General features: G+C 39.6%; 1 protein-coding gene across 2 annotated transcripts in view; it reads left to right on the top strand.

Annotated features, from left to right (window-relative positions):
* ARID2 (AT-rich interaction domain 2) overlaps nucleotides 1-17,817 on the top strand; it is a 102,786-nt gene that overhangs the window by 81,201 nt on the left and 3,768 nt on the right. For both annotated transcript variants that reach the window (XM_033163449.1, XM_033163450.1), the window contains 3 exons: nucleotides 14,655-14,800; nucleotides 15,944-16,082; nucleotides 17,340-17,425. In XM_033163449.1, the coding sequence (XP_033019340.1) occupies nucleotides 14,655-14,800; nucleotides 15,944-16,082; nucleotides 17,340-17,425 (371 nt within the window). The remainder of the gene's footprint in view (nucleotides 1-14,654; nucleotides 14,801-15,943; nucleotides 16,083-17,339; nucleotides 17,426-17,817) is intronic.

Raw genomic sequence — 17,817 nt, 5'->3', positions numbered from 1 at the left:
GTATGTGACATTACCTCCACTTATTTTTGGGTCCTTATGTTCAACAATAGAGCTGCAGTACTGAAAGTAAAACTGCTAGCTTTCCCCTGACGCCCGCATTTTATTGGTGGTGTGCTAGAGAGACATTTGCAGCTTTAAAAACTCCTGAAATGAGCATATAGCTCACCTACTGTTCCACAGTAGAGGATTTATCTGGGAGAAATATGTTTCTCATATCAAAGGGGCACATTTTAGAATGCATCAGTTTAATCTATTTATATCCCACCTTTCCACATGGTGGCTTATAAAAAATTAAATAATGTTCAGGCATTCCAAAACTGTATACAACAAAAACAGCACAAAATCAAATCTCTAGCAAAGGCACCATTAAAATGAATAACATGAGGAATAAGAATTAGAAAAAGGGGGAAAGCCCTGAAGCCATGCCCAAAATGAAGTTCTGAAGAAAACATAATGAATTCTTAGTGAGGGGGGTCACTTGATTGTGGAAATCCAGCATACACACATTTTAGATGCATTAGAAGAAACAGTCTAGTTTTCTTCGGTTTCTCCACAGTCAAGTTGCCAAAAAAGCAACAACTGGAAATGGGATAGCAGCAGGCAAAGTTTGGCACTTTTCTGTTGCATTGATTTCAGCGAGAGAGACTGGGGCATAGGTTTTTAAGCAGCATTGATTTCCATGGAAAAACGCTAAGCTTTGGCTGAATTGTGCCTTTCTGCAGACTATAATATGAATGACTGTAAAATTACAACTGGATGTGCCCATAATGTGCAAATTTATTCATCTCTGTTCTGTTGTATATATCATCAGGATCATCCACAGAGCACATATGGGTGATCTTGTACATCTCTTTTTTTACCCTCCAACTTTCTGAGTCTGCAGCGTGTTCAGTTTTCGGATTTGAAATATTTGTAACTCTACTAGCCAAACAGCATGGATATTTATTGTTATTTATTTTTGTCCACCAGCAGTGTCTCTGTTTTGTCAGGATGCAGCTTCAGTATGTTGGCCCCCAACTATTATTCCTCCAGGTACAAGTTCAGCATTGACGCAGCTTCATCCAGTTCACATCAAAAGGAGAAATGGAGCACATTTCACTCACATATCGGCGATACTTTGTGTCCTTCTCTTGGCAAGAGCCAATAGAAACGCTGTTATCTAAGCAGATACAATTCCGCAGTCCATGTGGGATATGTGACCAGAGATATGAATGATGTTCCTAAGTTGTATCAGTGCTTTGTTAGTTGTAAGCCAATAATGTTTGAATGCTGTCAATCCACTCAACCATGAAAGGCAACCTGCCCACTGGTACCAATTGTGCCTATAATACACAGCTTTGGGGAAATCTGGGGTGCTTTCTAGGTAGCGGCCTTGGTTCACATACAGTGGACTCTCCTGCATGCTCCAGGATCCTCTTGAACAGGCAGGAGATTTTTTGATGGATGTGTAGATATTCCATGGAGGCAAGTCAGTGCCAAAAGCATTCCCTAAATGTGGAAAAATGGAAAGCTACTCAAATAGAATGTGGTATGTGAATTCACGCACAAAAGGGAAAGTCCCCTGCTGCATAGAGTCAGCTGTGCTGCTCTGCTCTCATAGCCCTTCACTGGTTGAATATCTAATTTGTGCTGCTGGAGGGAAGAGTGATGCTGGACTGAAGAGTGGGCAGTCTCCACATTGGAACAAGCACCATGTACGTGCCCTCAGTGGTTGGATGCCAGGAATTATTTCATTTACATCCCTGCTCCCAGCAACATCATCTTTTTGTATGTTTGTGGATCACGCTTCATGGGATGGGAACAAAGGTATCAGAAAGCTTGAAAAAAGATCTACCGTAGCACAAGAAGAAAAGTTAGTTTTAGTAAGGATTTTTCTCAGTCTTGAATTTCAGTGTCTATCCCATTAATTGGGCCAGTACCTTAGTCTAGGGCAGGGGTGGCCAACTTCCAAGAGACTGCAATCTACTCACAGTTAAAAACTGGCAGTGATCTACCCCCTTTTGGGGGGTTCAGGGCAAAGTTGTTGAGCTTCTTTAGGGAAGAGGAAAGCGACATTGAGCTTTTTTTTTTTAGGAAGGAAAGCCCTATTTTTGGTGGTTCAGGTCATTTTAAGGGTGCAAGACAAAGATGCTGAGCTTGTTTTAGGGGAGCCAAAGTTTTTTAGCTTCTTTGGGGGGAGCCACTGATCTTCCAGTGATCTACCACAGACGTCCAGTGATCTACTGGTAGATCACGATGTACCTGTTGGACATGCCTGGTCCAGGGGTTCCCAAACACTGGTCCATAAGCTTCTTTCAAGTGGTCCGTGGTTTGTCTGTAAAAATGCAGTTAAATATCACACAGCATCAGTACATTATAATTACTACAACAGGCCGAAAGATCATTAAGTGGTGCAATGAACGCCTGCAGCAAATTTCAAGTGGTCTCGACAGAAAGGGAACCAGTAGCTAGACCATGAATAAGAGTTTTCACAGTAGTTATAATTTCATGAAAATGTACTTAAAGTTGGCCAGCAGGTGGGTTGAAAACATTCCTCTATTGGATGACATAATTATGACATCACAATCCTGTTTGTTTAGCTGCTTGTATTAAGACTACTGTACATGTATTGAGCTAGACTATTACTATGTATCCTGCTGTCCCTTTACAAGCCACAAAATCTTGTTAAGCCTCTAAGGTGAGAAGGCTGTAATTATTAAGTGGGTGGAAAAATGAGAGAGGGCATGGAAGAGTTCTTTCTCTTGTCTGCCTCTCATTCCTTGGGAAATTAGGAATGTGAAAGACAGAAGAGGGAGGCAGGGGAGCATATCCAGAGGGGAGGAAGTCCCATAGAAATATAATGTGTGTGTTTGGGGTCATGGTTATCTTGTTGCAGGGGGATTGTCCCTATGTTGAAGGACCAGAAGACAAAGCAAGGGAGATTACTTTTGGGCTGTGGGGAGAGAGAGCTGATGGGTTGAAGATCCTCCTCTTTCTTGGGAGCTGCAGTAATGCTTGAATTCGATAAGGATTCCTTTCTTTTAGAAATAAGGGTGCCAACTGCTGTGGAATGCCTGTTCTTTAATTCTAAGGCTGCAGTAGTTCACTGATGAAGGAACTCTGTGCATGCTCAGCGTGATTCATAGCTATTGTAAATATTGCAGGAGCCATCCCTGGTACTTTCCCCTACCTCTGCATTTTTTTAGTTCTGCTGCTGTAGTCATATTATTTACTTCACCAGTCGCTATAGGGACCGTAACTGCTGTCCTCTCTTACATGATTTGCATTAAAATATTTTGAAGCTGGGTGGAACTGTGAATTGCAAGTGTTTATGAACCTAAAATGTTGGAAGATATGTTCCTCATTCAGGAAATGTTTGTATGTGTGGACATATTTTGGAACCTTTTCTACCTGAAAGGATTACTGGGTCAAGAGGGGGAAATGGCCTGTAGTATAACAGCAGATGTCAATGATAGGGTCAGTAAGAGAATTATCAGTAACAATGATGCCTTAATCATGTTTGCTATAGCAGGACAGCATCTTCAGTCTGCCTCCAGGATTGACGTTTCCAGACAACTTTAAAGTACATTTTTCTGAAACCTCTAAGAGCTACAGTACTGACTGTTGTTCCACTACCTATTGAATGACTGATTGATGACTGACACTGAAATCTGAGATACAGGAAATACTATTATTGTGGTTAAATGTATAAGGATATTGGGCTCAGATACATTCCCCATTCCTTTTCTGTTTTGTTGTTGTATTATATTTTTTTTAAATGTCAAAATATCAGCCTTCTCCTGTTTATAAACAGTAGTTCCAGAGAAAAGTCTACAGCCGAAGACTTGTGGAAGCTGACTTCCTTTGTTTCTTCCTCCCCTTTGCCCTGAAAAGCCTCTCCTGAGAGTTGGGTGCCCTGCTGAATTGGGTGATTCCCATTCACTGATGGTGCCCCTTCCCAATTTTCAGGCATTACCCCCTCACACATTAATAATAATAATAATTTGTACCCCGCCCATCTGGCTGGGTCTCCCCGGCCACTCTGGGTGGCTTCCAACAAATATTAAAATACAATACAAAGTCACAGATTAAAAACTTCCCTAAACAGGGCTGCCTTCAGGTATTTTCTAAATGACAGGTAGTTGTTTATCTCTCTGACCCCTGATGGGAGGGTGTTCCACAGGGTAGGCACCACTACTGAGAAGGCCCTCTGCCTGGTTCCCTGTAGCTTTGCTTCTCGCAGTGAGGGAACCGCCAGAAGGCCCTCAGCGCTGGATCTCAGTGTCCGGGCTGAACGGTGCAGGGTGGAGACACTCCTTCAGGTATACAGGACCAAGGCCATTTAGGGCTTTAAAGGTCAGCACCAACACTTTGAATTGTGCACGGAAACATATCTTGACCTTATTGCACCTCAACCCAGTCATATTCAGTAGTCTCCTTACTCTCAGGGGAGCCTTATTGTGGAGAGGAGGGAGAAATAAAATATTTAAATACATGATTTGCAAGTTTTGGTGAAAGTAACAAAGATTCCTTTATTCTTCTATAACTGACACTAAGCAGAAATGAAACAAATCCAGATTTTTTACTTTTATTTTAGTAAAAGAGGAGTTTGATAAGTAAAAGTAGGGTGGTTTTTTTTAAAAAAGTAATGTGTAGATAATGTCTCAGAAGCACTCTTCTAACCATTCTGATATGTGAGACTTTTCTTTTAAAAATGTTCTCTGTACAAAAACATAGCTTGTGGTGCCTCCCCCATCTGCTTGTGTAACTATGCTTACTAGATACTTGTAGAGTTAGAACGACTCCTCAAATAAATCATCTCAGTGTTTGTGTTATGTAGCAAGCCCCTATTACCTACTCAGAGCATCTGCAAAATGTTGATTGTTTCTAGACAACAGTGCAAGTTTGTGTATATTCCGTTAATACACCCAAGTGATCAGAATTGCAAATTTTCATCTTGATCATAGATGACTTTTTGAAACGTCTTGTTTTATGTTCTACTCCTTCAGATAACTTTTGACTGTCAATTTATTTATTGTGTTCCTATTGCTTGTAGTATGATGGCCCTTATCCTATCTTATGTGTATGTTAATATGATAAAACTCCTGTCTCTCTTAAGTTCTGTTATGACATGCCCTTGTGCTTGTTCATTACATGGATTACTTCAGCCCTGTTCCAGTGTAATTCCAACTGTATTGTTGGTGTTTGTTTAAAAGTATTTGCAAACTGCTTTATGGCTACATCCTCACAAAATGATACTCAAGAAAGGAGTGATAACTACACTGGTATCTTGAGTTACAAATGCCTCAGGTTACAAATGCTTCAGGTTGCAAACTCCGCTAACCTGTTGGAGTTACCATGAGTTGAGAACTTTGCCCCAGGATGAGAATAGAAATTGTGTGCCAGCAGCGCAGTGGCCGCAAGAGGCCCCATTAGCGAAAGCACGCCTCTAGTTAAGAACAGTTTCAGGTTAAGAACGGACTTACGGAAAGAATTAAGTTCGTAACTAGAGGTACCACTGTAAATAATGGCTATAACAGATAGTATTAAATATATTCTCAGGGTAGTAGGTTTGAGCCCTACAATGGGCAAAAGATTGCTACATTGCAGTGGGTGGACTAGATGAGCCTTCTGGTCCCTTCCAACTATGATTCTATTATTTTTTCAGTTAATGTCAGAAAGCAGCTCCAAATCCTCTTCCTTAACGTACTTGTGATCCCAGTTAAAGGCAGCGAAGGCAAACGTCTATAAAGGCCACTTCAAGACTGTGACATTCGGGGCAAGATGTAAAGTCAGCTGGAGCCACCATTAAGACCACCACCCCCTTGCAGTCACAAACCTCACAGATATTCACTGTGTTCACAAAAGAAGGACCCCTGCAGCAGATCTAAGTGTTTGGGCAGGGTTATAATGAATGAAGGCAGTCCTTCAGATATGACAGCCCCAATCCATTTATAGTTTTGAAAGGTTAAACACTTTGAATTAGCCTGGAAAGATACTGGTACCCAGTGCAACACACAAAATTAGTGTATGTTAACAATGAGGTAGAGGATTGGAAATGTACTCCTGTGGCCCACCTGACATTCCTGTATTGAGTGAACACCATGTTTTAATGGGGCCTATACCCTCACCTGCGAAATTTAAACCCCCGGAAATGCGTAATGACTGTATGGTTTGTACCTCTTTTTAAAAATGTGACATCCAATGTGCAGGTGCCAAGAAAGTAAAATGTAATTCAGATCTCTTATCACATGGATATTCTATACATGTTTGCATTCAGGCTACTCTGTTCACAGACTCATTTGGGAATTGATTAATTTTTCCAGATTTTTTGTTGTTGTTTTGCTGAGGAGCAACTTAATAACACTTTCAGCTTAATTATGCTAAAACAAACCTATGACAGTATGAAGCTGACACACTGCATCAGACCTTCTGGCTAGTCCTCCTTCAAACTCTCTGACTGATGTCTTTCCTGGTCTGTTTCCTAACAGCCTTTTTTAACATGAGAAGCCATGAACTTGGTCTGGAAACTGTGAAAACAACAAAGGAGATGTTCTTCATTTCAGAGCTGGGCTTTGGAGAGACAATAGGGCTGAATTTAATGAAGTTGTTAAGCTAGTGGAAGCAATGAATCCTGCTAGTGCAACAGGACTTTTCCCACCGATGCACCCCCTCCCGCCTCACCAGATCTGCTTGGGGAGGTCAGGGTTACCACCAGAACCCTGAGGGCATTGAGAGATGAGGTTGTTCCAGCTAGCAAGCAGAAATGCTTCCATGGATGGAACAATCTGCTTAGCACTATGTTGAATTGCACCTGTAGTTTTGGATTGTAGACTAGGAAGCCCTTTAATGGATCCAATAGGGCTCTAGTTACATTCGTTTTTTACATTTATTGACTAAGGATACACACTTGTTAAATGCTGCAGAAATCTGTGAATTGGTTGGGTTTTTTTTACTGGACTCTGTACAGAAACATTCATTATATAGAATACATTATGCTTGCTTCCAAGTAGCCCTACAGTTCTCTTAAGGACAGAGGTTGATGTGCCTTCAGTGCACCATAAGGCATCCATCTAGATGAGGAACACATCTTTTCTAAAATATATCTTTGAGAACAGATTGGCCAAGCTGCCCTCATGACTGACTCTTGGTTTCTAATGTACTGTAGATCAGGGGTGGCCAACTTCCAAGAGACTGGGATCTACTCACAGAGTTAAAAACTGGCAGTGATCTACCCCCTTTTGGGGGGGTCAGGTCAAATTTGTTGAGTTTTTTCAGGGATGAAGTAAAATGTTGAGCTTTTTTTAGGGAAGCCACAGTTCAGCTTCTTTGGGGGGAACCAGTGATCTACCGCAGATGTCCAGTGATCTACTGGTAGATCACGATCTACCTGTTGGACATGCCTGCTGTAGATTTCTGGAGCAGATTGACCTCTCCTGGACATCAGTTCACTTACAAATAAAGGATAGAGCCACACATTTAGCTCAGACCACATACAATGATACTGAAGTAGTTTGATCAGGCTGCAGTTCAAAATATTTTTTTTTAACCATGGCACTGCACTTTAAGGCCTTGTAACCTAGAGGATTGTATTTCTTCTTTGTCTTATGTTTGAGAAACTAGCATATGTTTCCAGACCCTGTCTTGGTTATAACACCTTTTATCCTCGAAAGCTATGGATAAATTTAAAACCACTCTGGCTTGCAAGCCTGTCAACAATAAGCATGGGTAGGGGTTGTTTTTAAACTTAGTTCTTGAATAAAGAATCTCAAGATAATTTGCATCTTTTATATGTTTGGCTTTATATGTAGTTTTCCTACTCTTGCATTTTGAATACATGGAATCAATGTTCGACAGGGCCAGCCCAGGACATTTTGCTCTCTGAGGTGAAACTGCAAATGATGTTCCTCTGGTCACAATATTGATGCCTACTATTCAAGGCCAGTCATCTTATTTTAACACCCGAGGCCAATAAATAAATAGATAGATACATAGATAGATAGATAGATAGATAGATCAATCGACAACCACCTGTCCCCTTTCACCGGCAGTAAAAATGCAGTAATAATAAGTTAAATGACAAATATTTGGTGCCTTTTTATGACATCCAAAATCAGTTACCTGAGGTGGTAGCCTCACTCCGCTAAATGGATTGGCTAAACCTGGAGGCAGGCAAATGTTGTCCCCATCTTCAAAAATGTGAAGAAGGAAGACCCAGGTAACTACCAACCATTGATACCAAGGAAGGTCCTGGAACAGATAATTCAACTGTTGGTCTGTGAGCATTTAGAAAAGGATGCTATGATTACTAAGACCCAACATGGGTTTCTCAAAAATAAGTCATGCCAGACCAATCTGATTACTTTTTTTGATGGAATTACAAACTTGGTGGATCAGGGAAATGCTGTGGACATACTGTATCTTGATGATGATTGAAGTGTATAACAAACACTATCAACCAAACTATGTATTTCACTTTCTTTAATTTATGCTAATATTCTGTGAACTATGTTTTAAGAAACTGCATTTACTAAGTGCAGGTGATGAAAATAACCCACTACATGCAGGTCTCGCGATCTGAACACAATGCGTTCACAGGAAATCGTTTGTTAAGACAAGTGTTTGCATAACGAGCCACCTTTTCCATTTATTCCTATGAGGAACTTTCTAATGTGTTCCTGACCATAAGATTTTGACTCCAAAATCTCTCTCTCTCTCTCTCTCTCTCTCTCTCTCTCTCTCTCTCTCTCTCTCTCACACACACACACACACACACACACACACACACACACGAAAACCACCTGAAACCTTACAAAAGGCAAATAAGGAAGGGGAAATGCTTTCTTGTTCAATCTCTCCCTCATTCTCCCATCTCCCATCATGTTTTCTGGCAAAACAGCTGCCATGGTCCAGCAAAACAGAAAAGGGTAACGCTTGTTTAAGGCTGCATATTTGCTTGCAGTACTACATGCAGGTTTGTATGTTCAGATTGGTGGTGTGTATAGAGGGGTTTGGATACTAATTCCTCATGTTTGGATAAGTGTCTTTTTGTAAAACATGTGTTTGGATAGTGGAACCTGCGTGTATCTCCTATGCTGCCCCATATATGATTTGCCCAATACTCTTCTGATTCATACGGTGATTTATTATGATGCCTAAAATTCAGTCTCTTGTTAAATGGGAAGGTTAAAAATTTCAGGTAATATATTTCACATTAGTTGCACTCAGGACTAGAGTGCTTATAATTAAAAATATATCTACCTTGTATGGTATCATGGGGAAGTAATCACCTTTTCTGTCACCAGCAGTTACATTGTTTGAGTTTAGCAGTTTGTGAAAATACCTCAAAAGATTGGTTCCTTTATGCCTAACATTTATCTTTGCCATATTTGTAGCTTTAAAAATACATATTTTGAATGATAGGATAAATGAAAAATTATTTTTGGGTTTGTGGAGGGAGATAATGTTTAGTCCTTTGAGTGAGAGTAATCGTACTTATCAGTTTCATTACTGTTAAGCTATCATATATTTATTGTTGTTTTTTTATTTGACTGCTTTCCCATATCAGATTCAAGCTGCAGTGTATGCAATGTGTTAAGATAAATATATACATTCCCAGTTATCACAAAATCCTTGCTATTTGAATTATGTATATTTTGCTTATGTGCACTTTGAATTGCACTAATGGTAACCTTTAAATAATAGTTTCATTTCTGTGTAGTATGTATTTGAATAATGAACCATACAAAATGGGCTTGTGAAGGAAGCAGCGTATTTCAAGGACAGTTTGCATTTATGATTCAGTACCCTAAATTCCCAAAGAGTGAGTTAGGAACTGTAATGTATTTTGATTTAATGCCTTTATAGTATTTTTTGTTTTAAGCACAAACTATCGTAATGGTAATCTAATAACCCACACATTTTTGTATGTATGTGATGACTGGTGAGATGCTGCTGGGACCGTGTTCACCTTTCTTTTCCTGGCCAGATTCTCAGCTAAGGTGACAAGAAGAGATTTAGGGGCACCTTTTTCTTGGTATCCAGTGCAGATCCAAATCAAGATTTCAGTGCATACACCTTGTGTTGGAGAACAGTAATAGACCATGCGTTTCAAAGTACACTTAAAGTACATAACTTCTTCCCCAAAGAATCCTGAGATCTGTTGTTTACTCCTCAGAGCTACAATTTTCATTACCCTTAAACTACAGTTCCCGTCGGAGAAGCCATGTGCTTTAAAAATATGCTGTGGATGATGTAGTCTAAGAACAATTTGAGTTACTGCAGCATTGATTTTATCCTTTGCAGATGTAACTGGCCTGCTCACGGTCTCAGGGCTCCAGCTCAAGCCGTGAAAGAGCAGGAAACCCAATTTCACAAGTATGAATCTCTTTAGCCGTGTGTTTTCCTTTTGGTTTATTGGCTCTCTGCCACTAGTTTTCAGTAGAGATCCCAGATCTACATCTGAGCATCATGAGAGAATTGGCATTAAAGGGATGTAATGGATAATTCTCCTTTTTCAAATGGGATAGCTAAAAAATAAATAAATCTTGGCATGAAGAGTGCATTAAGGCCAGTTTGGGAGAATAACCAACATTCAACTTTGTGCGCAAATTATCATGGTGATAGACCCTGATGTAAAATTGACTCCCCACAAAAATCTGATGGCCGTTTTTTCCTGGTTCTTTGGCAGAGGCTCTGCTCAGTAGTAAACGAAAGCCGAGTGGCTTCTTCCTTTTTTTCTTGATCCTGTCCATCTTACTTAATCAGTTTTGGGCAGAGTTAGCAAAATTCTTTTCCTCTGAAAAGCACCTGGCAAATGGAGGGCACTAAATAAACATTACACCATCTCAGGAACACAAAAAAGCAGATGGCTCATTTCAACCCAGTTGGATTTTAGCAAATGGGGAAAACATCTAGCTTGGTGTGCTGTTTAAAACAACAATATGGATTGCAAATATTGCACATTGTTAAAGTGTTTTGCATTATGTTTGTAGCTTCATCTGGACAACTAATTTGCTGCAGTTTGAGACAGGAGGGAGTTGGCATCATTTCTAGCTTTCTATTATCTTTATGTATTTTTTCTTTGAGGACATTGCTTTTGTGATTGGTGACTGAGAGAGCTATGCATTAGCTTACCTGGAAGCTTGTTTTATTTGACTTTCCAAAAACATCTGTTAAGTATAGCTATGCTTCCCTCCCACTATTGGTTTATCATAGAAGTGCTTGATATAGGGCCAGTTTTCCAAAAGTAAGAAATCGGTTTCTTCTGGGGCTTGAAAAATGACTCCCTTTTCCAGTTCCCCCTTCTCATAAGCACTTACTTGATCCATCCTATTTAAATAGGCTTCTGTGGAAAGCAGGTTGGCAAAACTTCAAGCAGCTCCAAAGCCATTGGCTGCAGCCTCACCTTGATATGGTCAGGCTAGTTGCTGCAAAGCAGGTGCATAGCTCCAGGAGCTATTATGTGTTGCTGTGTATGGAGCCATTGAAGTTCCCAGATGGAGTGACTAAGCTTGTCATTTGACTGTTATTCACTTTTGAATAACATGAATGTACTGAGAGTTGAATTTCAGTAATCTATTGTCAGTAAGGCAAAAAATTTTTTTTTTAAAAAAATCATGCCACACAGGCTATTCATTTTTCAGTCTGAATGATCTCTATGCTCCTTGCATTTAGTTCAGTTTCTCCTTAATTTATGTAGGACCATTCTTGAAGAGGTCTTTGAACTTATGCTGATCTTTGGAGTTGGTTTTTGGGTTTTTTTACAGGAGGCATACAACTGAAACTTGGCTTTTATAATTTTTGCATCTTGCTACTAGACATAGTATGTTCAAGGTTATGTTTGTTCATAGAAAATGCTGAGAAAAATAAGCCCATGGTGCTTTTTAAAAGGTCTTGTGCTCAGCCTTACACTTGTTCACTCCTTTTAATGATGGTTTGTTTGAATGATGCTGGAATTCTATATATTCTGCATTTATTTAAGGGGGGGGACTCATATGACTAGTTTACCGTGTACTATATGGCAAAAGCTGGTCAGATACAGGTAATTGTTTTCCTATACAAACTTCTGCTTGCCCAATGTTTCTGAAACAGTGGACATTGAACCACTTTCTGGTGGGCCTCAGTGCCACAGCCTTCCCCACCTTATAGTCATGCTATAGCCTTTTAGTCTGACTAGTACTAGCTCCAGAAACTCCTTGTCTGCTGATTAAAGGTGGCCAGGATACAAAAGGAGGATTTGGGAAGGGAGGTCTCAGAAGGTGTTGAAGGGCAATAGAAACTGAAACACTTGTCTATGCTCTGGTAACCTTTGGTTATATTCCTGCAATACATTATATGTAGGGACAGTTTGAAAACTTCCGCTTGTGTAAAATTCAGTGGCCAGGCTGCTTACTACAGCAAGATGGCTTGAGCATATGTCAATCCTGGCTGAACTGCACTGGCTGCCAGTTAGTTTCCAGGCCCAATTCAGAGTGCTGGCTTTGACCTATAATTCCTTTAATTGCTCTGTACCACAATACTGCAAGGACTACCTCTCTGCATATGAATCTACCTGGACCCTTCAATGTTCTTCTGAGGCCCTTCTTTGTGTGCTTCTTCCACGAGAGGTCTGGAGGGTGCCAACAGGAAATGGGCCTTTTTTTGCAGTGGCTTCTCATTTGTGGAATGCTGTTTCCAGGGAGGTTCGGCTGGCACCTTTGTTATACACTTTTAGGTGCCAGGCAAAAACGTTCCTCTTCAAACAGCCCTTTGGCTGATAACATCCTAGATCCCTTTAAATCCCTTTGGGGGGATTATTGGCTTGATTGGTTTTTGTCCTTGTTCTTATTATGTATTTTGTGTTGTTGTTTTATTGTATTTTTATGCTGTGAACCACCCTGAGATCTACAGATGAAGGGTGGTATACAAATTTTAATAATAATAATAATAATAATAATAATAATAATAATAATAGGATGACAAAAATAAAGATCCTAGTAGTAACATAAATAAACTCTGAATAATGAGGAAGGAGAGCAGACAACAAAGCTGTAACAGAAAGAAGTTCATGTAAAAGGACCAGGAAGGAAGGGTGAAAGAAACTGGCAGTTTGGTTGAGAGATAAGGTAAAGGTTAAATGTGAAAGGAGAATAGGAGGAGAAATTACAGGTAATGGATAAAAATACTTTTGAGAAGCATGTGAGGATGGAAAGGGAAAATATAGTATCTGGATCATCTGGATCAGCAAATTCTGCCTAAAGTGGGGAGACTTTCACATACCTCCAGAGCAAATGTCGGTTTATTATTATTATTATTATTATTATTATTATTATTATTACAAATGTCTGTATTTAGCTTAAGGAAAGCTGAACTGTGGAACTCCTTGCCACAAGAGAAAATGTGGTGTAAAATAATTTAGCAATTTCCAAAGCTGGGTTATTTATGTATAGAAAGTGATACTGTTAATTGTCAGGTGGTTATGCCAAACTCTGCCTCCATCTGCCAATATTTTGTGGTTGGCTTTGTCCCTAAACCACCATTGTGTGACTGGTGGGCCTCAGAGGGAATTTTCAGCTGTGTCAAGTGGGCCCTGGGACCCCTGAGCTAGGCAATGGATACTAAACAGTTTCTTGGTCTGTGCTCCTTTCTTTAGCTTGTTACCTAATATTAATTGGGCTAGCAGATTTCTCTGGCAAATAAATTTGTTCTTTTGATTTAATTAATGATTTAATTCTGAATACATGCTGTATGACTTGTTTTATTTTCAAATACAGTATAATAAACGGCAACATGAGCATGTTGGTGTTTTGAAGCGGCTATATTGATATAAGCACCAGTCTTACAAAAATAAATCACATGGTATAATTGTCCTGGAACCTCAGAATGCAGGGTGGGTGGGTACCTGTTTCTCATTAAAATGAAAAACAAATTGTGGAAAGTATCACAGATGTTGGGGGAAAGGGTTCCAGCTTGGTGTTTTATTTGGCATGCTAATGTTTAACTTGCTAAAGTTAACACTGATGGAGAGATTTCAAACATCTCACCTTCATTTTAAAATGGTATATGAAAGATGGAGTATGTTACTCCCCCCCCCCTTTAAAAGTGAAGGTCTGCCATTACGGTAAATACTTAAAACAACCTCATTACATATCAACAACATATGTGCACATGTTGTGGCATATACAGAATGAACAGGTTGATCAAATCTTGATAGTTGCTCATTCAAACCTTTACTTAACGTTTGTTACAGGCAATGAAAGGAAAAGCCAAATATACATGGTGGTTTTAAAGATAATCCTTTAAATTACTCTGACTGAAAAAAAAGATAAGTTGCCAAATTCATACAAGTATGTTAAATTGCTCCATCACTTTATCTCTATAGAGAAAGATTGCCATCTGGAAAGCTTCCTAAAAGCTGTATCTAATTCTGTGTTGAACCTGAAATGTAAAAATAGAGCAGCTATAGAATATTAGGGAAAGTCTGTAAATAGCTCAAGAGTACTCAATTCTTTATTTCATTTTACTATTTAGAGACAGTGAGTACCATCTATCTCTCTCTGCAGTCAATAGCAAAACTGCTGATCACTATGGTTTCACCTATTGCCGCTGAAAGTGTGCTCCAGGAAAATCAGATCTTGCATTGTTCAATAATCAGGCAGGAATTTAAATCCTCCTTGTTTTGAATTTTCCCACAGAGCACACCAGTCACACCAATACCAATGCAAGTCCAGGGCCCATCTGTCAGTTTGCCACCTTCTGTGTTCACTGTACCAAGTTCGCACACAGAACAAGTGAAAAAACCTGGACAGAATTTCATGTGTCTCTGGCAATCCTGTAAAAAGTAAGTGTTTTTCTTTGAGTTGACCCATATATTACAAAGGTTTAGTTTTATGCAACATGATTTTTGTGATTGTTGACCCCATCCTTTTTAAAGTTTCCCATCAGTACCTGCTCACCTGTCAGCTGACAAAACAAGACAAAATAAAAAATAAAAATAAAAATCCTTCCAGTTGCACCTTAGAGATCAACTAAGTTTGTTCTTGGTATGAGCTTTCGCGAAAGCTCATACCAAGAACAAACTTAGTTGGTCTCTAAGGTGCTACTGGAAGGAATTTTTTTAATTTTTTATTTTGTTTTGACTGGCAGACCAACAGGGCTACCTACCTGTAACTGAGAAAACAAGGTATTTTTTTTTAATAGAGAAATAGAGAAGATCATCCCTCTCTTGATTCTTTTCCTACCACTGGAAACTTAAGGTCTTCTTTTGCTAGGGAGTTCCTTGAGAAAGCACTTAACTAAAGATGGAAGACAAAGCGGAAGATGATCTTTGGGAGAGTGAGAGAGCCAATATCCTTAGTGACTGGTTTTAGGGAACTTCATTTGAAATACATTATTTCCTTACCCTCAGTGTCAATGGTTGAACAGAATCTTTAGCACCATTCAAGACTCTATTTGCACAAGTGGTCAGTCTTGCAAATTAACTCTTTCTTGAGGAAGGGGAGGTCTTTGTCAGCTTTTTTTTAAAGGTACAAATCCATTCTTTTTTGCTGCATATAAGTTCAGTGGTACCTCGGTTTTCGAACGTCTCCATTGACAAACATTTCGGTTTTTGAACTCGGTAAACCCGGAAGTAAATGCTTCCGTTTTTGAACACACCTCAGAAGTCAAACATGCTACGAGGCTTTCACTGAGTGCAAGATCCTGAGATCTAGCTGTAGGCTATTGAGTTTTCAGTTTTCGAACGTTTCAGAACTCGAATGGTCTTCCAGAACGGATTATGTTTGAAAACCGAGGTGCCACTGTATTGCACAGTCTTTTGCAGCAAGCAACCCATAGCGATAGTAAGTCAAACTTCTGAGTAATTAACGTTTGCCATTTCTTGCATTTTTATTTTTCAGTATTCATGTTGATTGCTCAGGCGACAAAATTGTTAGCAAAATTGTATTCCTTCTTTGCCTGAGTTTAAACGTTTTACATTTTCCAGGTGGTTTCAAACGCCATCCCAGGTTTTCTATCACGCTGCAACTGAACATGGAGGAAAAGACGTCTACCCTGGGCAGTGTTTATGGGAGGGCTGTGAACCTTTCCAGCGGCAAAGGTTTTCCTTCATTACCCACTTGCAGGTAGAAATTGGTCTCCTATCCCTTTTCTCAGTATTGATGTGAAATTTGAAAGGCATTGTTTTCATATAAATATAAAAATTTTATGCTAGAAAGTAAGTGATGCACATTCCTTCTAATGCCAGGAATGGCAGGTTCAGAAACAGTACAGAGAAAGCAGTCCATTGTGATCTGAGCATGCTCAGTGGCCTTCAGGAACTACAGTAAATTAAGATTGTGGATGCAGGGAGGGGGGAATGAAGGGGGAATTGTGAGGAGAGAATTTGCTAGCTTGAGCCTCTAATAGCTTATAGATGGGGTGGAACATGTGCATCATGAGGTGAAATAACTTCCTTCTATGCACTAGATTGGGGAACAGCAGAAGGTCCAGCTATAGAACAACAGGGTGTTCTAATTCAGGGGCTTGCAGTCAGTTTCAAACCAAAAGTCTTATCGCAATATATATATAGAGAGAGAAAGAGAGAGCGCATTTGATAGTAATAAAATGCAGAGCAAGGGAATTTCTGCCCCTCTCTCCTCCACCAGCAAATACCATTTTATTTTTCCAGGCTTTGAAAGCATTTTAACCTCCTGAAGTGGTTTTAATGCTGCTGTGTTTATATCTTTATCCATGATTTTTTTTTACTGATGTTTTGTTGTTCTTCCTAATTTAATGTTGTGAACCACCCACTGCAATCTGATACTCACTTTTCTAGGAGTAAGCGTCATTGAACTCAATGAGACTTACTTCTGAGTTGTCATGCATAATGTTGTGCTTTCAGTTCCCTGTAAACATGATCAAAGCTTGTTCATATTTATTACATTTTTTTACAATGGCTGAGACCAGCATGATGCACCAAATATTTCTACCTCGTTCATCAATAGGCTGTAGGTTTGACCTTTTCCAGGTGTTGTTCTATTAGCTTCTGTGCAGTAGCTAGAAGAGTACTTATCCAAATGGCGTTTTCCTTCTTCATTGCATTTCATTCTTCAGTCAATAATGAGGCAATGAATTATAACAACACAATGTACAAAATGTCTCAAATTTACATTCTTCAATATGATGTTGCTGATTTTTCCATATTGACTGGGCAGTGTGCAGACGTCTCCTGTTGATGCTATTGCTTTGTGCACATTCTCCACCCATTAATGTGAATGTGCATAATTGCAGTGTTTGTGTATGTTCACCAGTCAGTTTATGAGATGTGTATGTACACACACACCACTGTCTCTACTAGGTCTATTTTATGTATTTAACGTTATTTTTCTCTCTCAAAACAGGATAAGCACTGCTCAAGGGATGCCCTTCTTGCAGGATTAAAACAAGATGATCATGGACAAGCAGGAAGTTCAAAACCTTCCACAAAGTAAGAGGCATGATCTTCATTGTCAATCTAGCAGCATAATCCTATGCATGTTTTCTCAGAATTCCAACTGTGTTCAGTGAAGCTGTGTCCCAGTTTAGCATGCATAGGATTGCTGGCTAAGTTCTCTTGGATGAACACTTGCATTGTTGGGGATGTAGCAAGGTTGCTCATCTCCTTCTGATCCTTCGGTGGCAGAGGGTGGGACAGCTTATGGGTGGCATGTAGCTCACCAAATCTGTATTTTTCGCTTGGCACATACTGTTTACAGATCACCAAACAGTACACTGAGGATTGTGTTATTTCTACAGAATGTCTGCTCTTGAGTCTATTCATTTTGCATTTTTCTAACAGTTGAACGCTAAATATCTTTGTCGCGGAAGAGTCCTAACATC

Source organism: Lacerta agilis, chromosome 10, assembly GCF_009819535.1.
Source record: "Lacerta agilis isolate rLacAgi1 chromosome 10, rLacAgi1.pri, whole genome shotgun sequence".
NCBI lineage: Eukaryota > Metazoa > Chordata > Lepidosauria > Squamata > Lacertidae > Lacerta > Lacerta agilis.
Note: the sequence above shows the minus strand (reverse complement) of the source record. Positions and strands in the feature narration are given on the sequence as shown.